At 33.5% G+C, this 23,036-nt stretch overlaps 3 protein-coding genes across 4 annotated transcripts; 2 read left to right on the top strand and 1 right to left on the bottom strand.

The window, feature by feature from the left end:
• Positions 1-57: 57 nt before the first annotated feature.
• LOC140974295 (protein BZR1 homolog 1-like) lies at positions 58-1,944 on the top strand. Its single transcript, XM_073437670.1, has 2 exons — positions 58-360; positions 889-1,944. The coding sequence occupies exons 1-2, from the start codon at positions 133-135 to the stop codon at positions 1,615-1,617; spliced, it is 957 nt and encodes a 318-aa protein (XP_073293771.1). The 5' UTR covers positions 58-132; the 3' UTR covers positions 1,618-1,944.
• Positions 1,945-4,844: 2,900 nt separating this feature from the next.
• LOC140974294 (anthocyanidin 3-O-glucosyltransferase 5-like) lies at positions 4,845-6,504 on the top strand. Its single transcript, XM_073437669.1, has one exon. The coding sequence runs from the start codon at positions 4,940-4,942 to the stop codon at positions 6,383-6,385; it is 1,446 nt and encodes a 481-aa protein (XP_073293770.1). The 5' UTR covers positions 4,845-4,939; the 3' UTR covers positions 6,386-6,504.
• A 1,998-nt stretch (positions 6,505-8,502) lies between these two features.
• LOC140974293 (aminopeptidase P1-like) lies at positions 8,503-17,170 on the bottom strand. Of its 2 annotated transcripts, XM_073437667.1 has the most exons (16): positions 16,997-17,167; positions 16,740-16,803; positions 16,207-16,346; positions 15,281-15,565; positions 15,054-15,176; positions 14,670-14,984; positions 13,639-13,725; positions 12,555-12,619; positions 11,945-12,011; positions 11,555-11,689; positions 11,351-11,431; positions 10,161-10,215; positions 9,888-9,992; positions 9,138-9,209; positions 8,894-9,018; positions 8,503-8,753 (listed from the first exon to the last, which is right to left on the bottom strand). In XM_073437667.1, the coding sequence occupies exons 1-16, from the start codon at positions 17,090-17,092 to the stop codon at positions 8,592-8,594; spliced, it is 1,977 nt and encodes a 658-aa protein (XP_073293768.1). In that variant the 5' UTR covers positions 17,093-17,167; the 3' UTR covers positions 8,503-8,591. The 2 variants fall into 2 exon arrangements, with proteins under 2 accessions (XP_073293768.1, XP_073293769.1); XM_073437668.1 differs by lacking the exons at positions 8,503-8,753; positions 8,894-9,018 and having other exon boundaries at positions 9,138-9,793; positions 16,997-17,170.
• Positions 17,171-23,036: the final 5,866 nt, after the last annotated feature.

The raw sequence follows: 23,036 nt of genomic DNA, 5'->3' as shown, positions 1-23,036 counted from the left end.
GGTAATTACACAAATTCCAATAAAGCGTGACCCCTGTGAGCGATTTATGTCCCATTTTTAGCCTCTTCAATCATTCACGCAAACGGAACAGAGGCAGAGAGAGAGAGCGAGGCGCGGCGTGAGGAAGTAAAAATGACGGCGGGAGGTTCATCGACAGGGCGGCTGCCGACATGGAAGGAGAGGGAGAACAACAAAAGGAGAGAGAGGAAGAGGAGAGCCATAGCCGCCAAAATCTTCGCCGGTCTTCGAGCACAGGGGGACTTTAAGCTCCCTAAACACTGCGACAATAACGAAGTCTTGAAGGCTCTTTGCGCCGAAGCAGGTTGGCTTGTTGAGGAAGATGGCACCACTTATCGCAAGGTTATTTGATAATTGCTGTTAGTTTTTTATTGTCTTCTTTTCGTTATGCTCTGATTTTCGGTTGATATTTGATTCTGTGTTCCTTGATTTTGTGTTTCTTGACTTGATTGTTGGAAATGTTCCTACCTGATTCTAAGGTGATTGATTAATTGTTCAGGTGAACTTCTTTTGCCCAAAATTCTTCAATTAAATTTCATCTCTTTATCGTTTGTGGAGACATTCTTGAAAGTGAGTTTACCTTTTTTATTACCCATCTGCTCATACATGATCAATTCCACCTTGTATTCTAGCCTGAAATTCAAGGATCTAAAACATGATCTTTGAATGTGATGACGTCTTGATGTTTGTGAAATTGTTCAGCTGTCCTTATTTATGTTTATTGTACTTTTGATTTCTAATTCATGTGATATGTTTCAGATATTATTGAAATTAGTAGGCAAATTGTATCTTTGCTTTAATGGACATGGACCATATACTTGTTCTTTTAGTCATGCTACTGGCTCACTTGATTTACGTGGACATTCACAGGGATCCAATCGACCAATTTCGGAGACACCATTGCCTCCTACCATTATGAGCTTCCCTCCATCAATCCAACCGAGCCCGAATTCTTCAGCATTCCCGAGTCCAGCACCTTCTTACCATGCCAGCCCCACATCCTCGTCCTTCCCAAGTCCATCTCGCTGTGATGGATACTCGACCTCATACAATCTCCCTATCATTCGAAAGTTAACATGTTTCTCCTCCTCCCTTCCTCCTCTTCGTATTTCCATTAGTGCCCCCATTACTCCTCCACTTTCTTCTCCGACCAGAACTTCAAAACCCATGCTGCATTGGGGATCTATTCCCAATGCTCCAATGAATTCTTTATCCCACCCATTTTTCGCTGTTTCGGCCCCATCTAGTCCAAAACGCCCTCGTCGTTTCACACCCATCCCAATTCCAGAAGGTGACGAATCTGAGTTTTCTACATCAAATGCTGCTCGTTGGGTCAGTTTCCGGACAGATCCAGCCTCGGCTCCTCCCCTTTCACCAACTTATAACCTTGTGAAACCTGTGGCTCACCCGAATCCTCTCCAAGATACATTTGATGGCTGTGGTGAATATAGATGGAGATCATCCTCAGCGAAGAGGTCGTGTGGCCCTGAGCTCGAGTTTGGTAAGGGTGCGGTTAAGGCGTGGGAGGGTGAAATAATACATGACATTGGAATGGATGATTTGGAACTAACACTTGGGAGCAGAAAGGCTTGTGCCTAATCTCAAATTCGTTTCTGCTGATCAGCTAGACGCCCACTTGTGCCACATTGCTTTGAGGTATCATGCCTGTATCATCGTAGCCGACGGCATTCAGATATAAACATGGCTAGTCGGACGCGTTAGACAATGATTTCATCAGTTAATAAGATTAGAACTATCTTTTGTATCAAGATGCCAGTGCACGGGGAAATACACTATTTTTCCCCTGTTTGTTGTTAAACTTCATTCCTCAAGAACCCCGGTTTCCACAATTTGTGACATTGCTACACAAGCTTGTAATATGGAAACTCTTAATTCCGAAATAAAATGTGTATTATTTGAATTCCATTGTATTTTTCGTTTTCGAATAAATTTTATACATGAAGTGGATATCCGACAAATAACTCGGAGGGTGAATAAGATTGGCTGAGAATGAAATTGTCAACATTATCCCAAAATCTCAACCAATTAGTTTTATATATGATTATTGTAGTGTGGGTTATATAAAATCACGCTCCATACGGGTCCCGTCCCCTCACCATGTGATATGTTTTCATGGTGCACTTGAGTGGGTAACAAATGGTGCTAGGTTGCCATCTAACAACTGGCCTTAAATTGACCACCGTTTATCCATATTATAAGTAACATATCCTCTTTCAATCTCTAACTAATTTATAAATTATAAATATAAATCAATTTTTTGATTTTTTTTTCAANATATATGCCGACGAAATGTTCACGTTTTAGAATCATTATTGCAATACTTTTCTCGAGATACTAAAATATGTGTGAGGTGACATTTTCATACATGGAAAAGCTGATGCATGAAGGATCACAAGTTCATATGAATATCTCGTCCATGTCCATGAGTTCTCACTAATGAGTAGGTTTAACGGATAAATTATTCGTGAGACGGGTAAACTATGCTCATATTTACAATAAAAGATAATATTTTTTTATAAATGACTCAAATAGAAGATCTGTTTCGCAAAATTGACTGAAGTTTTTGTGTTTATGAATAAATATACCGGATAACCCCCACAATAATTTATTACTCCACGTGCGCGTGGCAAGTTTAGATATCACATTTATGTCAAGTGTGACGTCTAAATTAAATGAGTGGCTCTTAAGTAGTTATTGAAATTTCTCTCGCATTATTAGATTACATTATTATGTTTTAGATAAATCTTATCCGTTTTTGGTGCTTGGGCAATGGGACCCTAAACCAAGATGCTACCTTTGAGATTGGACGAATATAATGTCTTGTAGCATCTCAAAAGTTTCCTTTTAAATTTATAATATGATATGTAAAAATAAATATGTGCATTTGATTGATTGAGAAATGTATGGAACCCAATTACGTAAAATTAAATAAAACGAATTGATGAAATTTTCCGGAAAAAAATGAACAAGTTTGTCTCCTATGAAACGAGTCGATCTGATCCATATTTGTAGTTAAAAATAATGATTTTTTATGAGTCGGAGATCTGTCTCATAAAATTGGTTTCGTGAGACGATTTTATAGAGATTTTTTCAGACTTAACAAACCAAATCGATTTATTTATTAACAAACTAAATAAATAATGATAGTTACTATAGTATTTGATTTGATTTTATTTGATTGATGGAATATAAATAAACAATGATTTGATTTATGTAACATAAATAATTATAAAGTTGGAAAATAATTTTGATGATTCAATATTTTTTAAATTTCTTTATTGTGCAGTGACTCATATAAATGGTTATATAATTTTTAGAGGGTCTAATTCAAATTGGACCTGTCGGATTTTGGACTTAGCCTGATCCAACCCATTGACTGACATTCATAACTTTCGCTAATTGGTTCTTAAAATTGGGTCCACGAAACCTATGGACCTGTAAAATAAAGTTGGGTTTCGAGTCCAAATTTTCCTTCTACAAGGCTTGTCGTTGGGCTGCTGGAGCAGTTGGAGAACATGTTAAGAGTATTAGTGATCACAAAAAGCGACTTCATTATATAATAGTTTAGTTATGTTGAAAATTAATATTTTAATATTGAATATTTGAATATTGAATATTGAATGTTGAATATTTGAATGTTGAAAATTAGGTAAAATTAGGTGTTAAATATTGAAATTTGTGTGTGATGATGAAGGTAATGATGTAATTTATTTTTGGATTATTTGTAAAAAATTTCTATAAGTATATCTCTCATTTGTGAAGAAAATCACAATTGAGTTGAGAGAAAAATATTATAAAGTGTGTAGTGTGATAATTTTGAGAGTTTGAGATTTTTACTTTTTACCGTAAATTTTTACTTTTTCACAACAAGTTGAACACCTCGTAATAATTATTTGGCTGGTTGATCGTCTAACACATAGCCTGCGGTGGGCTGGGTTGTGTCACGCTTCGAGTCCTGGCTCGCGTCTGCGTGACTGCACAATGGACCACTATAACAACTACTTCGTATTCGTCCTCGCTTCATGAAAATGATTAACTCAAGTTGCTATAGAAGTTTATTATAACTTCTTTATAAATTCATTTAAATTTTTAATTTTTATCATGTGAGACATTTTACCTCATAGGTTGGGCTGAGGTTTTTTCAACCTACCAAATTGATGGTTTGAGCTGGTTTACCCAATTAGGATTGGGAAATAACTAATGAGGTTGGGTTAGGCCGGTCTATAACACAAGTCTAAAATATAAAAAAAATAGTAATAAATAAGTTTGATTAAATTTATTTAAAATAAATTATAATTCCTATATATTAAAAATTGTATTCAAAATTTATAAGTTGTGACATCTTATTTTAAAAATAAATTGTTAAATTATTTCGATAAAATAAAACCATAAAGCTTAAAGTTAAAAGTTGTTGATTTATTTTATATTATAATTACTAAAAAAGGCATTAATATTATAATAATAATTATAATTATAATTGTATTAATAATTTGCTATAAAAAAAAATTTACAATCACACCTTCTTAGTTAATAGAATATTTAACGAAGAAGAGAGAAAAAAAAAATCAAAGGTTAAAAAAATTGGCGAACAAGTCATGATTTGATTACTATATATTTGTGTTGATAAATCAAAGAACTTTGAAAGAAAAGATTTATTTATTTATAATATAATAATTCAACCCGAAATGTTATTTATAATAAAATGTTGTATTTACTTTATCTTCTCGCACCGTGTGCATGCCAACAAATAATAAATTATTATATGATCGATCATCATTCATTTCCTGATAGACAACGCAGCACCACAATTATTTATGTTTTGGATAAATTTTGATATTGTTTTAATTTGTTACCTAATGCAGTGTGTTCTTTTCATTTCGAATCTTCATTCTTGGTGATCATGGCTTCGGGATCAACCATGGATGACTCCTCAAGCAGCAAGCTTCACGTCATTATACTCTCCAGTCCAGGCGCCGGACACCTTATCCCTGTTCTTGTCCTCGCCAACCGCCTCGCCGCCAAATACGGTGTCCGCTCAACCGTCCTCCAAGTTACAACAGCCATGTCGCCAGAAACCAATCTGGTAAACCCCCACATAGACAAGGAGCTCGTCGAAACCATCCGACTTCCTCCTGTTGACATTTCAAACCTCGTAGGCCCTGATACCAAAGTGGTGACGCAACTGTGCTTAATGATGCGGGAAGCTGTTCCGCTCGTTCGCTCCGCGGTGACCGCCATGGACCATCGTCCCGACGCCTTCTTCGTGGATCTTTTCGGGAGTGAATCACTGCATATTGCGGATGAGTTCAACATGCCCAAGTACTTGTACTGTACTTCCACTGCATGGTTTCTTGCGTTGTCTGTGTATTGCCCGATTCTTGACGAGAAAATCGAGGACCAATACGTCGATGAACCGGAGCACTTGAAAATTCCGGGATGCAAGCCGGTTAGGCCCGAGGACGTCGTGGACCCTATGCTGGACCGGGGTGATCAACAGTATCGAGAGTATTTAAGAATGGGGATGGAGTTCACTTTATGTGATGGGATTCTGGTAAACACTTATGAAGATTGGGAGGCCAAAACCCTCCAAGCTTTCAGGGAAAACGAAGCTATGAAATCAGTACTCAAGTCGCCAGTTTATCCCATCGGACCGTTAACGAGACCGGTCGAACCGACAGGTCTGAAGAGTGAATTTAGGGATTGGTTAGACAAGCAGCCCAATCAAAGTGTTCTTTTCGTGTCATTCGGAAGTGGTGGGGTGTTGTCGGCCGAGCAAACCAGAGAGCTAGCTTGGGGGCTGGAGCTGAGCCAACAGAGGTTTCTGTGGGTGATACGACCGCCGACTAAACATGGTGTGGATGATGCGTTCTTCACGGCCAACGGAGGGGCGGAATATGACCATCTGCCTAAAGGGTTTTTAGACAGAAGCAAAAATATCGGAATACTCGTCCCCAAGTGGGCGCAACAGGTCGAAATCCTTGCGCATCCATCGGTAGGAGGATTCTTGTCGCACTGTGGATGGAACTCGACGTTGGAAAGCATAACGAGTGGCGTACCTATGATAGCTTGGCCACTCTACGCTGAGCAAAGGTTGAACGCCACCATGTTAGTGGAGGAGCTCGGGGTGGCGGTGCGGCCGGAGGTGTTGCCGACGAAGAAAGTGGTGGGGAGGGAGGAGATAGAGAAGATGGTTAGGACTTTGATGGTCCACAAAGATGGGCAAGCAATGAGGGATAGGGCTAAACAATTGAAAACTAGTGTTACAAATGGCCTAATTAGGGTAGCAGGCTCGTCACACGAATCCATGTGCAAGATTCTCTCGAACATCAAAGCCAAACACAAATAGTGAGTTTGTCAATATGTTGCTTTGAATTTCTTTCTTAATTTGGTGTGTTCATTTTAAGGTTTGTGTTTCTTTAATCGAATCGTTGTGCGTTTGAAGATCATGTTGGGGAATTTAATTAATATAGCCCATCTCAAAAGTCTCGATTGCTAAACATTTCCCAATATTTACTTTTTTTTCTTACTTTCTAGTTTCTACAACTTAGTGAATTATAATTTCCCTATAAATAATTGACCCAGATTATTCTCAAATAATAATTGAAATAAATATATTATATTACGTAGTTTTCAGTTAACAACTGTTTTTTTAGTAATCATATTATTAAAATCATAAATATTTTCGATGAAATGATTTTTTAAATTGAATTTTATAATTGGAGTCTAATATTTTAATTAATTGTAGACCCAATCACGGATTTTTTCTTTGACCCAAACGGTCTTATGGGTTTTATGAAGACTTATATACTCAAATATTAAGCAAGATAAATAAATGTATCACTCATTTTTTCACTTAAGAAGGATTTTATTAGAAGATTTTGTTTTTATAAGTTTTTGTAACAATTTACTTCAATCTTAGGATTTATCCACTGGCTAATTCAAAGCTCTTAGTTAACTTAAACGGTTGAGATACATAATTTAACAACCAATACAAAACCAATTAAGCAAAAAAAATTAATCTTCATATTCAAACTAGCGAACAACTATTCGAATGTTCTACACATAAACAGTCAAGTGGTTTAACAGAAGCCCTTGATGACCCTTGAAGTTCTAATAATTCTTCTTTGATGTGCGAGTTGTTGAGCAGTAAAGATTCTGTAAAGATTAAGAGTGCTCAGAATTTTTTTCAGATAATGTAAACTTGAATATATGTTCTTGTGAATTTCCGTGACTTCAAGTCTTCTTTTCATCATCTATTTATTATAGCTTTTGAATTAACTTGTACTGTTTCCCAACAATATGGACATGTCACTATCGGTTTGCTGCAACTATCATTTAATGTTCATTAATATTTATCTTGCTTTTGCAACTTGAAGTTCATTTTTTACAAAAAGCTGTCATGCTATAGTTTTCTGTTATTCGAGAATTGATAGGATCTTTTTGCACTCTTTTTATGTTGTCGTATGTATAGTTGATTTGAAATATCATTTAAGGGAACTTCAAATCTAACCATTTGTAGTGTCGTTGGAAATAAAAGGTTTAAACTTTGTGTACTGATTTGAATACTTTAGACTGGTCAACTAGAACAAGTACAATGGTTGGATGACTCTATATTATGAGACCCGTTGAATGTAGCTTTGAGACAAGTTGAACGAATATCTTCTGAATCTTAAAAGAGACGATCTTGTACCTGTAGAATTTCAAGATTAAAAATTATAAAATAAATAAATAATTAAAATATAATTTTTAAACAACAAATTATATCATAAATTTTTTTTTACATAAATATAACTTAAAATCTTGATTTTTATTTTATTTTTTTATCGTGTTTGTTGCGAAATTTTTTAATTATTAAAAATTAAGCGATATTATTTTTTAGATCATCTTTTATTATTGTTGTATATTACATTAATTTATATAAATTAAAAATTAAAAAGCACAAAATTAATTTTAGAATTCAAAATTTCCTATATTAAAATAAAAAATTAGTAAATGAGCAATCACAAAAGTTTACATTGAATACCATTAAATTTTATAGAGTATGCAAAAATTTAATTTGAATACATCTAGATTTTCAAACTCCATAAAAATCATTAAAAGTCTAAAACCAATACATCCTCTAAGTTATTAATTGTTTATTGAAAATTTGAATACATATAATTTTTATAGAATTTGTAAAAGTTAGTGATTAATAGCACTTACTTTTTAAAACTCTATAAAAATATATTTTAAATATCACTAAACTTCTATAGAATATGCAAAAATTTTTTATTATAATACATCTTGATTTTTAAAATCTACAAGAGTCATTAAATTTCCTAGATCGAATACAACCCCCTAAAATTCTCAAGAATTTGGGAAATAAGCGAACGGTTTTTAAAGTTGTATTTCATCTCATATTCGCTGTATACATATGAACGATAATTTAAATTTTATTTAGTAGACAAAGAGACATTTTTCATCCATCTATCTATACACATAAAATACAAAATGAAACAATGTTAAAGAGAAGAAGATCAATCGACATTGGGGGCACCATATTCAACTTTGACTCAAGCAACAATAGGTTCAGTAGCTTTCCTCAGCCATTCAATCTCGGAAGTGTTCAAATATGGTGCCAGAATCTCCCTACATCTGGAATGGTAGTTGTTCAACCATTCGATTTCTTCGGGCACAAGGAGGCTCACATCTATCAGCTTGCTTTGATATGGTGCCTGAAAGTACAAAGCTTTCTTATATCACCAAAGAAGGAAAACCTGATATCTTGGAATGTAATCAAGCCGCGAGAACAAGGTGTATCGTATATACAACGTGCACGAGACATAGACATACACTAGAAAGCTGAAATGTTTACCCATGTGATATGCTCAAATTGTAAGTAGCCCTTGTCACCAAAATTGAACTTTGTATCAGCCTCTTTAACTATCAGCACATTCTCCAGTCTTACACCAAATTTCCCATCCTCGTAATAACCAGGTTCTGTAAAACCAATTTCATTAATCAATTCTCAAGTCAAGAATGAAAGAAGGCCCAAATCTGGGTTTAGTTGCTCATGATAAAGAGACAAAATCAACTGATCAGAGAAACTATGGACACACCATCTGTCACAGTCATCGAAGGCTGTAATGGCACGTTCTGTGCAGCTGGCCTGAAACTAATCTGATGAGGTCCTACAAAAAGTAGATATTAAGTTTAAAATTTAAACCAATCAGAGCCAGCTTCTTTACATTCTAAAAGTAGATGTTCAATGCCCCATAAAATCCACTTCCATGCACAAAATACCATGAATTAACCTGTTTCATATGGAGTTCCTCAAAATAGGACAAACATATATGAAGTAATAGTGGAAGTCTTATTTTATCATGTGAATTTGCATGTTTCTCTATTTCTGTAATGGAATGAGAAGTGGATGTGCCAGAACTCTATCCTAAAAACACAAATTACTAAAAACAACTTTACGGGTTCCCCCTGGAACCCTTAAAATCTGTCTCATGCAGCAGGCATACTTATCTATCCTCTGTGAATGTAATGAAAAATTTGAGTAGACCATTCATACTTGAAATTACATGACCAAAGTGAAAAGGCGTTCATACTCTTGATATTTTTTCCTAAATAACAAAAATATATCTTCTTGCTGTAACTGAGACTTAAACTGGTTCCATTTAATCCAAATTAACAACTAACCATATCAGAAAACAGTCATACCTCTTCATTTTGAAAAAAAACTAAAGTCTAGCCTTGCAGTGTTTACCAACTGTGTTGATATCAAGAAAATAATTGATCGAAAACTGTTCTAAAATGTCACTGGAAACAAACCGAAGAATCATGATAAAACTACCTAAATTTACCTTCATGAACATTTAGGAATGACCCAATTCCATGGCCGGTTCCATGCCTGTAATCAAGCCCATCTTTCCACAACGGAAGTCGTGCTAGAATATCAAGAACATGACCTGGAAACGAGAAATATCATGGAACAATTTTCTAGATATCTTCGTCAAGCCAACAGATGCTTGGGTTACTTGGCAAGAAAACAATCTGGTCCTAACTTCTGAAGCCTGCCCAAACTCTTCAAAAAACATGCAATAAAAATAGATTTTTAATCTTAATATCAATCTTACCCGTGGTTCCGTTTGGAAATATAGCATTCCCCAAGCCAATGTGGCCCTTGAGAACCTACAATACAGGATTTAAGTATACTGTGGCATTAATTAATGTTGTAGTTTTTGAGCTCAAAGTAAAGAAAAATAAGAGAATTAAATCTTAGCAAGGTAAAAGTCGAATTCTGGAGACTGAACAATGGACTAAGCTCATTCTTAAATTTGAAGTGAAGAATAAAGAAAGATAAACCATAAAATAGCAAAACAGGTAATGCATTGTCAAAAAAATGGACACACAGGAAAAGTGAACTTTCTTGGAAAGGACAGCCATGAGTCATAAATGTGAGCACAATTAAGAAGAAAAACGATTAAACATGTGTGTCTATGATTCTTTGAAATCACATTCCATGCAAAATTTAGGCTGCAATAAATCTCAAGGGTCCATGTGTGGTTAACAAATGTAGCATAGATGCTTTACAACCTTTTTTTTCGTGTCTTTTTTCTTTACCAGTAGAAAATGTGGAGTTCTATGGATATTCATAAAATAGAAAATTCAAACTATAGGAGTATCCAACATGTCAGACTCCTTATGTGTTACACATCATACAGGGATGTGACTCATGTGAGCTAAATAACAATTCCCTATTTCTGAATTCGATTGTTGATCTTGTAACACAGCCATTTTTATGGTTAAATTTTCTTTGCAGGACATCAAAATTATAACCAGATAAAAATACCAGGTTGATTACTTCGTGTAAACTATGACAGATGCATAAGTAAATAGGTTTCAGCATACTGTTCATGCTCACTTATTATTGATTTCCCAAATGTTATTACTTTTCTAGTCAAACCTCTATGCTACTCTTCATGTAGGTATAGATTGAAAAAACCAGAAATTTCAAGATCGTATACAGAAAAATATAAGTATGGGTTTATCTAGTCAATGCTCTGTGTTACCAGTCCCTCCATTTTCTCCCTGATGGATATAGAGAAGGGCCAGAGAAGATCGATTCAAGATTTTTCCCGTCAAAGGGAAAGAGGAAAGACAAATTGACCAACTTGTTGAAATCATAACAGAAGGTAAAGGTGACCCATCATACACATGTGCGCACACGAGATTCCATCTACGCATTTCATAAAAACAAAACTGAAATTCTGTCATGTTTTAAACACAAGTAGAATAAACCAACGAAACAAAGAAAACCACATACCGCTGAATAACTTGCTTTCTCATGTGCCGTAGGTTTTCCAAAATGTACCGTTCGAGTTATGTCAGTTGTTCCATCTAGATACTTTAGAGATACCACATTAAATTAAACCAAGGAAATCAAATCGAAAAAAACAAAGATGAAGGTTTTATGAAAAGAATAAGACAAAATGAAAACAGAAGAAAAAAAGATAGCTCATTTACACACCTGCGCTCCTGAATCAAACAAGTACATACTGTTTGGATCAAGTTCAGCACATGTTTCTGCCTTTGGACCATAGTGTATAATTGCTCCATTTGGACCAACAGATGAAATGGTTGGAAAACTCAATCCCCAAAAATGCTGTTGATAAAAAAAACACAAATATTAACAGAAAAATCCGAAGTTAACAGCATGTACAACTTTAGTTATTCCTAGTTATTCCTCTTTGCCACTAAACTGTCCTGTGTACATAATATCTATGAGCAGCCTGCATTTATCCGTTGTAGCTGGAGATAAATGAAACACAAACCCATGAAACTACTTAATAGTCCAACAAGAAAATTGGTATCCTTTATTGAATTAAAGGGAGGAGAAGGCAAAAACAAAAGACAATACCTCTTTAGATGCACGGAACTCCTCTAGCTTATCACTTACAGACACTTCAGTCAGCTTTGTTGTTTTCCTGTAAGCATTTCAAATAGAAACACTGGTGTAAGAACTAGTTGATGGGTAATGCATTCCCAGTCAAATAATAGAACATATCCAATTTGTAAAAAGTAAAAAATAATTCCTTTGTCATTAATGAGATACTTTAAAGTCAATAAGCTAGTGTGGTGACACAACATTTTTCTTTCCATAGAATTACTGTAAAAGCTCAAAAGTATTTATCTCGTAAGGTGCTTCCATTAAATAATATACATCTGGATATAGAACTTATTCAACATCAAATTGGATGTCTGCACAATATTTAAGTTCGTCTAAATTTTAACCCTTTTCAGAGAGAAGTGTGCACTTCAGGTCTAGACAAAAGGTAGGTAGACACCGGCTATCACAGAAGAAAAGGTTGAAGCTCCATCCAGGAAAAAATTAATGCATTACTTGCAAGTACTTTTGAGCTTAGTCCAGCTTCATCATCACACAACATGCTTATTTCTACTAGAGATGCCGACCTTGACAGAAAGATTAACTTAATAGTTCATGCTCGTGAATGGAACAACAAACTTACGATTGATGTTTCTTATTGATATCACTTTCCAGAAAGTAACCAGAAGCACCATAAATCTCCTGCATCTGAGGGCATGGAAACATGCAATCAACATAGTCTATCAGCAGGTCGTTTAATAATAAAAAAAAATCTTGAAAATTCTTGCTTTCAAACAAAAAGCATACATCCTGGATCACAGACGTCAGATTAAGAAGCAATCAGATCACAATAAGAGATGTTCTGTTTATATTTAGAGGCAATCACATTTAACCAGCTCTTCTTCATACCAATGAAATTCTCATTATATCTAAAGAGAGATTACCCAGTTTCACAATTATTATCAGCTGACAATAACGCAAAGGTTTGAGACGGAAAATCAATAAATGATTAGAAAAAAACTTTCAGCGTTAAAATAAATTGAACTGATACTTAAATTATCATATATGGCACAATTCTTGTGAACATTTCATTTTTGTCATTTCAAAGCATCAGTACAAACAATTCTTACATCTTTCTCATGAGTGACATTTCATGTTATAGAAGCATGAGATTCTACGTACACAGTGTCATGGAAAGAGCAGAGAACAAGCCCTAGAAAACAAGTTAGAAAGTCCAAAAATTTTCCATTGGTACTACATATATTATTTTGTGCAATCTCACTATTTTAAAAACAATTCTTTGTGCGCACACACACAGCACTCTTTGAGACTGACGCTAAATTTAGGGAGAAAATTAGGATCACGTCAATGCATCAATACAAGGCCAAAAAGGTGCATGTGTAAATTTAGGATGATGCCTATGATATTTTGTTTCCAACTTATTATTTTCCCCTAAGCTAAAACTAATTTTGACGCTTGAAAATTTATATTGCTTTGTGGATGAGGATTCCAACATAAAACTAGCCAAAAATCTCAAGCTTTTGCAATGTTAAAGCAGGATTTCAATTTCAAATTCAATTGTAATTATAAAAATTCTGATTTCATCTAAAGAGTAGGAAAATGGAGCTGAAGCATAAAGATCCACGTCAGAGTTGTTACCAATAAACATAATCCTGTGACACAAAACAAAACCTAATATATCCAGCCTACTATAGTTCTGAACATACCTTATTGTCTAACCAAGCTAGGTATTGCACAACAGCGGCACCATCTCGAATGTGTGCGTTCTTCAATCCTTCAATCTCAACTGGATTCTGGGAAAGTACGTGTACAAGATACAGTTCACATATATTAATGCCCACAAACAACTAAAACATTGAAGCTCAAAAATTGAAAAGACAGATAGTTTTCAGAATGTCGTGAGATGCATAAAAATATTCATTAAATATTTTCTCTGTACACATAAATCCCAATTTTCCGTTTCACAAAGAAAATTCAATCACATATGAAGGAAAAAAGTCCAATAAATTAGGAGGGAAAAAAATCACCAGTCAAAAACAGAAGTATTGATGAAAAAATTAGAGCCACCATGAAAATCAATTCATTTATCAGAAACACACATTAAATCTGCGGAATTAAAGCATTCTCCTTTCTAAATATGATTGTGGGGCATGGAAACATCATTCACAATTCTTAATTGAGTATCTATCTCAAATAAAAATGTTTATTCATTAGATTTCCTGGATCGCCACACCTTTCTCTGGCTGTAGTGCTACGTTGCAACTACAATGAGGACGAGAGAAAATGCTTGTTCCTTATTTCAACATACTTAACATGCTATCGTCCATAACTTAACTTTTCATGTTCTCGTGATTGGCAAACCGGATAATATTTTCAGATCTCCAACTAGATAAGAGAATGAATCATTCACTAATACGATTTGATGTCTCCAAGTCAAGTAATTAACACTGATGGAAATTATCAAAAGTACAAGAGTAATATGCGAATCAACAAGTCGTCCACTTAGAAATTTCAACCCATGGCAAAATAAAATTAACAAATGTACTTCCCGGTGATACTAGAACAACAATGCAAAACAAGTAGTAGGGGGTGGAATATAAGTCTCTAATAGATCCACTGGACTCGATACATGCCCTAGATACCATTACCACTTCAAGAACATTAGATATGGTTCCAAACAGTCATATTACTTCAGGGACGACAATCACAGAAGAGGTGTGTTATAGAGAAGTAATACCTTCAAGGCTTTCGCAAGAGCTAAAGGTGATGACTGCAGGAAAACCTTGTCCATGTTTAGTTTTGAATACAATGCAAAGCAGCATGCACCAGGATCGACCCATATGAGGTCTTCGGCACTCTCTTCTGCAGAATTATAATGCACTATCATCCCAGAGTTGTCTTTCTCATTGTCCAGGTTATTTGAATTTTCATGTTCAGTTACTTTGTTTGAACAGGTGGAAGTAAGTTCATCAGACGCAAGTAAGACAACATCAGAGCTTACTGCACCGTAATCCCGAACCTCAATGCCATTTTTCTCCATGCATGAGATTACCTGTAAATTTGAAGTATTTGAGACCAACAAATCAACAAGTAAATAAATGATTATGCAGCACGTTTTAACCTCAGCAGACAACTTTTCCCGGTCCACATAAAAGAAAGCTGAAGCCAAAGTTACAATAGCATATGCATGAACAACTGGACAGTAGGAAACATCAGCACCACGAATGTTGTATAACCAAGCCACCTGACATAGTGATCATCAAAATTAAGACAAAATAGAAATCTCTGGAATTTAGAATAAACAAAGGAATAACTGAGTGATGATATAGTGTGATATCATAGACTTGCCTCGTCTAATGCCGTGAGTATTATTGCACGAGCTCTTTCAGACACAAACTTTTCTCTCAAATCCTTTAATTTATCTTCAACAGAACAACCAGTAAATTCAAGTGGATGCACAACAACAGGATTTCTTTCAGGAGGTGGCCTACTAGTCCAAACTTTATCTACCAAGTTTGTTGTTGTTTGAATCAGCTTCTGTTGTTTCTTAGCAAAAGCACGCTCCCATTTCTGTGCTGTATCGACTGAGACACACCAAGGATCAACACCAATAGCTGCATCTTTCGGTAGATTCTAGCAGATCAAGAATTTCAATCAACACAGACAAGGAACATGGAAAACAAATTCAAAACAAGGTTAACCACAGTTAAGCTCAACTTACCACCCAAAGTAGCTTCAGAACTGTACATCATTTCACAAATTAATGACAAAAATACGGAAGTCTAGTTCAGATAAAAGAAAATTTTATTAAATTCTTAAATTCAGCATCAAATAAAATATAAAAAGAAGTGACTTATGTAAACACGAGGAGTCAAATAAAGCTAAAAGGTTACAATAATGCTTTACAGACTTGTGAGATGGGATTGAGAATATGAAAGTAACCCATGCCTGAAGGGATTGATATTTCCATAGTGGAATTTGGAAGCGCATAAATAAGTAAGTGTTTTATCTTGAATCTTCTTTTTAGTCATTAAAATCAAACCAAATTCATTCTGAACCTTTACTACATTATGGTGTTACACGCCATTAGTGATAGATAGAAGATGAAAATATGTATATGATCTCAATTCAGTCCTTGTCAGTAGTTCTCATGCCTGAGTAAGTTAACACATTAAAATTTATAGATGGATTGGGGATTGCTTCTTTAATCATTAAATATATATTTTGACTGCTGATGATTAGTAATATGAGTAGAAAAGGTAAAGAAAACTGACATCAGCCATCCAGATGTCAACAGTTGGGTCTTCTCCCATACGCATTAGCTTCCACTGACAACTTAGTTGTTGCTCCGCCTGCAAAAAGTACCGCCCATCTGTCCAAAGTAGTGCCTCACTTGCTGTTATAAGTGCTAAACCTACGACATATTGAGATTTGACAAAATACATTACATTCGATTCAAGTAGATGGGCGCAGCAGAGCACAAGTTCCTATAAAGTAATCATCGTTCAACTTTCACCCTCTTTAGACTTTAATTGTAAAACTAGGTGAAGTACGCAAAATTTTACTTCAATTTGCAAATTTTGAAAAGTTATTTTACATGATCTGATTGATTGAAAATTATCCACGTACGGAATGGTATACTGCATCTAACAACTAATGAAATGACAATGCAGCAAAGGAATAAACTAATCAAAACAAAACGGCGACAAAATCATGAAAGTTAGCAGCAAGATAACACATTTATCTCTCACGCATGTAAAGAAAAACCGAATCACGCATGTGAAATGAATAAAAAAAACACACAAACCAGCGCTTCCGGTGAATTCAGACACGAATGCCCTTCGTTTGTCCCGCTCAGACACATACTCGCTCTGCCAAGTGAATCACCGATCGATCATGAAAATTAAAAATTAAAAAAAAAACAAAAAAATAAACTCTACAAGCAGAAAAATAAATGGAAACAGCAACAAAAACAGTAAATAAGTCTAACACATGAAGATGAACATAGATAACAGTAATTGATGTACTTGAATTGATGCATAAACGATCGACAGACAAAAAAACCTGGTGATAATCTTCAGAAGGAACGACTAAAGCGTCGAGCGGCGGAGAGTGAGCGGCCATTAAAGACCTAAGAGAGAGCATTGTTTCTTCCGCCATACTTGTTCGCTCTGGTATCGCCTCCTGTGGAAACTTTCTACTATTTCGAGACTGGAGACATTCAAAATGCGATTTATACGTATCTAAAATGCGATTTTCTCCTCCTCAACTGAAAATATTTTTACTTCTTATGATTTAAGACCATATTTTTTTATCTTTGATAAAACTATAATATAATACAATATCTCCTCAAATATTATTTAATCTCAAATATACCCTCTTAAGTTCAATTACACGAAATGAAAAAAATTAATCATGCGAATTCCAAAATGTATTAAAACTTGTCAATTGCATTTTTTTAGTCATATTTATCAATATTTTAAATCTTTATTATCTTATTTTATTTAAATATTTTTTCTTTATTTTTTAAATAAGATCATACAAAATAACAACTTATAAAAACAATTTAAAAGCTATTTAAAACAAGTCAAACACCCTTAGTTATCCAATATTATATTATATTTTAAATATAGACTGGGAAGAAACTGAAGGTATTATGATTAAATAAGATAATAAATATAAAATTTTAAAAATAAAAACTCTTATAAAACATTCTCATGTGTCAATGTTCATAAACGGATCTCCAAAACGAGTCGACTCATAAAAAAAAAAAAAAATTTATTCAAGTTTGGACTGCGCCGACTTTTTTCACAGATATAAGTTTATAAGACCATCTCACATAAAAATATATTCAATTTTAAATGTGGATATGTCTTTAAAATAAAAATAAAAAGAAGTATATATATTTGATAATGAAATATTGATATATATGGTATTTGGGTCGGTTAATTTTCTTAAAAAATGCCCTTATAAAGTTCGATCATTGGGCAACTTGGACATCCTTTGTTTTCTTTTAAACCAGGCTTTCATGCATTACAAGCGAATCAAGGCCAAACTAAAATTATAATTGGTCCCAAATAAGATCAACTTAACCCAATTTATATTCATTTCCAAAGCCCAATAATCTATGTGATGTAAATTGATTTTAAAATATTATTGTGATCAATCCAAATAGATTCTAAATTCAAATATCATAATCATCATTAACTTTTTGTTGTATAATAATTTATATGAAACAAATATATATTAGATGCGATGGAATTTCACCTTGTTTAGGTTAAAAGCGATTTGGCCTCTCGGTTAAAAATGCCTTTCATGGAATGTCTAAGTTTTTTATGTAAGTGAGCGTTTGCTCGATGATATTGGGTTCGCTTCCCTGCTACAAACATTTTCTCGGACGAGCTTATCGTACATTATTTTCGTAGTGCGGTTTACCTGGTTTGCAGGCTAATACTTCAACTTTGAGGGTTTATTCAGTATAAACCATACGATAGCGATTGTGTGTTCTATCGATATTAAATAAAGAAAACATGAGCCAACTCAATGTTGAGTAGATCATTTTTGCTATTCTAATGTCTAATCGAAATAAAAGGCCCAAACATTACTTAAAAATATTAAAATTAGTTTTGAACTTTGTTCCATTAATATTTTGTATTACCTAATATTAATTCTTTTGTATACCTAATATTAATTCTTATTGTTATGTCTTAAACCATATACTCAAGTATTTAATTAATAACGATAAATAGGAAAATTTTAACATTGATAATCGCTGCTATCGATCTTAAATTTTTCATACAAACACAACATTTTATTAAGCTATATTTATTAGGTCGACCTCGACAAATTCAACTTTGCCGATAGGTTTTGATGTTGTCATCGATAGAAAAGACTGATCGAAATATCAAGTTTTAATAATTATATATATCACATGATTACATTGGATGAAATGACAGATTTCGATTGACTAACAAATTTTTTAGGAAAAAAAGAAAAGAAAAAAGAAGACCCTTGTTTCAACAAAGTAAACACGGACTAAATCAAATTATTGAATATTTTGAATAAATCATTCATCAAGTAAATATTCTGGGTTTTCTTCTCCTTGGAAAAGAGAAATTTTACCATTCGACAAGTTATTTCTTTTTTATCCAAGTGGTTTTTTATTTACGAGGAGTTGAATGAGAAGAAACTCACGATAAATGACGAGATTTGAATACATAATAAATTCAAAAATATCCAAAGAGTAAATTAGATTTAAAATATGAATGAAAAAGAAATCAATCCAAATCTTTCCTATGTGAATTTTATTTTATTTATGAAAATAACATTTCATTATCAACTAACCAAGTCGATATATTCATAAAGAATAAAAAACAAGGGACACAATTCCTTGAAGTTGAACAGTGTCCTTCGAGCAAAACCAAAGGAAGCAAGACTACTAACCCTACAATATTGGACCGACGACCATCGCGTGAACTTGATTTGGAGAACATAAAACTCAATTATTTTCTTTAAAAAATCATATGTAAATTTTAAAATAATTTTGTGTTACATGAATCTAAAATATATTTCGACACGATTAAAGCATAAAATATTTTTAAATTTAGGGAAATTATAATTTTTTTATCTTATTCATTAGATTATTTAAGATTTTGATTTTCTATGTTATCAAATTCCATTCGTAATCTTTTATCTTTCTTTTTTTTTAAAAATAATTTTAATCATTTTCCTGTTGTGACACTGATGTTATTCCGACATGACACTAATATTAAGTATCACGCTAAAATAAGTTGTGTCACATCATCCTGATTTAAAAAATGAATTAAAAGTGACAAAATTGGAAAGATAAAGAGTAGATTCAATTTGACAAAATTGAAAAGATACATACTCACATAACAAAAATTGCAAATATTAAAATGTTTTCATGCATAACCAATAACATCCACTCGATTTCTCGTGAAAATTGAAGACTTTGTTTATAAAATGTATTTATAGAATAATAATAAGATAATATTAAATGAAGGAACTTGGAACGCCACATATTACCTCGTAAATCGTCCACGTATTATAATTTTTGAACGCTAATTAAAGGGGATTAATTAAATTCTCTATAAAGTGTGGCACTTTAGTTGTTGAAAGATTTCTCACCTTTTAAGCTTATATACTTACTTACATATGATTAGTTTTATAAGTATCCTATTATCACATTTCCAAACAATTGCACACAATAATCAAATATATAGTTTTGGTCATTATATATCATTTGTATGATCGAACATTTATCGTTTTACGAAAAAATATGATTGATGATAATAATATATACTATTCAAATCTTACAAAATACAATATTTTGGCAAATTGGGGGATATTATCATTTTCTAACATAAGTATTTAAAAATTATGGGAAAATGTTTAAATGATTTTTGCCTCTCCTCAACTATAAACACATGTACGAAGGGTATATTGGCCTTGAAAAAAATTATAATAATTAAGTAGTGGGGTAATTTTATAAGAAAACACATTAAATGTTAAAATTGAAGTGTGATTATAAATTATTGGCGAGTAAATATCAACCATATTGTAAATTTGTTCATTTATGTTTGTATTTTGTAATTTTGGTAATCTATTTTATCAAATTTTTAGTATAGTCCATTATTTTTGTCTTTATAAAATTTTAATCATTTTTTCACGAAATGTTGCCATGTCCAGAGAAACGTAAGAATTTCAACTAAAATTACAAAATAAATTACCAAAATAGATTTTTTTTTTAAATAAAAAACGAGACTGAAACTCAATTCTAATAACATATTTAGAATCATCAATATGAATTCCGTCCGTCTTGTTGGTCAAACCCGTCAACCAATTTTAGTAGGTTGGTATGAAGTTTTCCCAACCCATTTAAAAGCGAGCTAGCCCTCATTGGTAGGGGGCATAGTCTGGCCTATCAACAGAGAGCTTGGATTGGCCTGTGGGCTGAGAAGAAGTTGTGAATTTTTTTGCTATGAAATTAAGAATTAAGAATTTTTTAAAGATTTTTCTATTAATTTTTATTCATTAATCAATAAAATTCAATTAATTATATAGATTTTTTTAATTAATTTTATTGGATAGGTTCGTATGCGAGCCAATTCACTAGCCCACAACCCACCTTGGGTTGGGTTGGGTTGCAACGTTTTTGAATCCAATTTAAATCAGATCGACCAAGACATTTGATGGTGTTGATTCGGACGCTGACACCTTTCGATGCTAGTACGTTTTCTTTTCCTTGTGGTGTAATTATCGGAGCTCCGGCTACTTTCTGTCGTGTGATATATATATATAAATATAAATGAAGATAAATCACTGGATCCAATTAGTTACACTCGTGGAGGTGACACACACATACAAACAAAATTGACCATGAAGAAATTGAAATGCGATTGGTGACAATTCTTTCTTGTTCATTGATTGTGTTCCTTTTAAACTTTGGCGAAATTAATGAATGGGTCAGGAATCTAGAGAACACACATCCCTATCTATGCAGCTTTATACATTTGGTCAATATGAGCAAAATTAATATGTTAGCCGCGCCATGACTCAGGTCCTACTTAAAAACAATTGTTCGGGCATGGAAAATTTGGTATTTAAAATAATAACAGATATTTTGAGTTATGAGATTTATAAATTAGAGCATTTTTTTTTTATGAAAATGGTGGTTTATATATCTCATCTGATACTGATATTATAAGTTTGAGAAGAGATATTTGGTTTGAAATCCAACATAATAACAAATTCCTCTCGGAACTGAAAATTACGATATTTTGAGTGTTGACGATTCTTTGTTGTTAGTTTATTTTATCGGATTTATATTTTAGTGAAAAGGGATACAATGTCGTAAGCATATTTTAACGATATAGAATGAAATTTGAATATGATATAACTATCTCTGGTGTTGGATGATTTCATCTCTTGAGGAAGATTGATGATGGATAAGTTGAGATAGAATTAATGCGAGAACCTGAACTTTCAGCATAACTAACAATTTTAGCATTTAGCTAGTAAATTCAAGTGTCGATCATTTTTCAACGGGCAAAATTTAGCAATATCATAAATTCAGTAGCAATTTATATTTTCAACAGCTGACCATTTCCAGAAATCCATCATATCATGTTAACAGTCAACTCATGATTCTAATCCAAACCCACAACTGAAGCATTAAACTCGAAATCATGTCAGATAATGACAAATAATAATCATTAATTGAGAGGCTGACAGTCAGATTTTCACCTATGAATATAACATGAATATCTGAGTCGGTGTTGCACAAAAATCTGCATCATATCACTAGAAATCCGAGATAAGACCGTTTTTTGAATGACATTATTCAGAATAAACCATTTTTGTCAATGATCTAAAATATGCTCGAGCAAGTAGCAAATGAAATTTGAAATATCCTTAAACTCACTACAAGAAATTCTGCATACAACAACGTACATACGACAATGGTTTTTCACAAAAACCGTTGTCGTATGTTTTTTAAAAACGGTTTTATCGAAAACCGTTGTCTTTCGGGGGGCAAAGTCAAAGACAACGGTTTTTGGGATCAAAGACAACAGTTCTACAGAACCGTCGTCTTTGAGCGTTTTTTTGGGTCAACGACAACGGTTCTATGAACTGTTGTCGATTAGCGTGTTTTTTTGGACAATGGACAACGGTTCGAAGAAACCGTTGTCGATTAGCGTGGTATTTTTGACAAACGACAACGGTTTTGGAAAACGTTGCAATATTCAGCGACGGTTATTTCAAAAACCGTCGCTAATTGTAGCGACGGTTTGTAAAAACCGTCGCTACGTTTAAATTCGCGACGGTTTTAAAATAACCGTCGCTAATTTTAGCGTGATTTTTTTGACAAAAAACAACGATTTTGGAAAACGTTGCAATATTTAACGACAGTTAATTCAAAAACCGTCGCTACGTTTAAATTCGCGACGGTTTTAAAATAATCGTCGCTAATTTTAGCGTGGTTTTTTGACAAACAACAACGATTTTGGAAAATGTTGCAATATTTAGCGACGGTTATTTCAAACACCGTCGCTAATTTAGCGACAGGTTAGTCGAAACCGTC

Source organism: Primulina huaijiensis, chromosome 3 (assembly GCF_012295235.1).
Source record: "Primulina huaijiensis isolate GDHJ02 chromosome 3, ASM1229523v2, whole genome shotgun sequence".
In the NCBI taxonomy this organism is placed as follows: Eukaryota; Viridiplantae; Streptophyta; class Magnoliopsida; order Lamiales; family Gesneriaceae; genus Primulina; species Primulina huaijiensis.
The sequence above is the reverse complement of the archived record's forward strand: the minus strand, read 5'-3'. Positions and strand labels throughout refer to the sequence as shown.

Excerpts from the sequence above, each read along its gene's own strand:
- LOC140974294 (XM_073437669.1), top strand. The coding sequence starts at position 4,940 with ATGGCTTCGGGATCAACCATGGATGACTCCTCAAGCAGCAAGCTTCAC.
- LOC140974295 (XM_073437670.1), top strand. The coding sequence starts at position 133 with ATGACGGCGGGAGGTTCATCGACAGGGCGGCTGCCGACATGGAAGGAG. Across the intron at positions 361-888 it reads ATGGCACCACTTATCGCAAG|GGATCCAATCGACCAATTTC; the intron begins GTTATTTGATAA and ends GGACATTCACAG.
- LOC140974293 (XM_073437667.1), bottom strand. The coding sequence starts at position 17,092 with ATGGCGGAAGAAACAATGCTCTCTCTTAGGTCTTTAATGGCCGCTCAC. Across the intron at positions 16,347-16,739 it reads TGAATTCACCGGAAGCGCTG|GTTTAGCACTTATAACAGCA; the intron begins GTTTGTGTGTTT and ends AATATGTCGTAG. Across the intron at positions 14,985-15,053 it reads GGGAAAAGTTGTCTGCTGAG|GTAATCTCATGCATGGAGAA; the intron begins GTTAAAACGTGC and ends TCAAATTTACAG.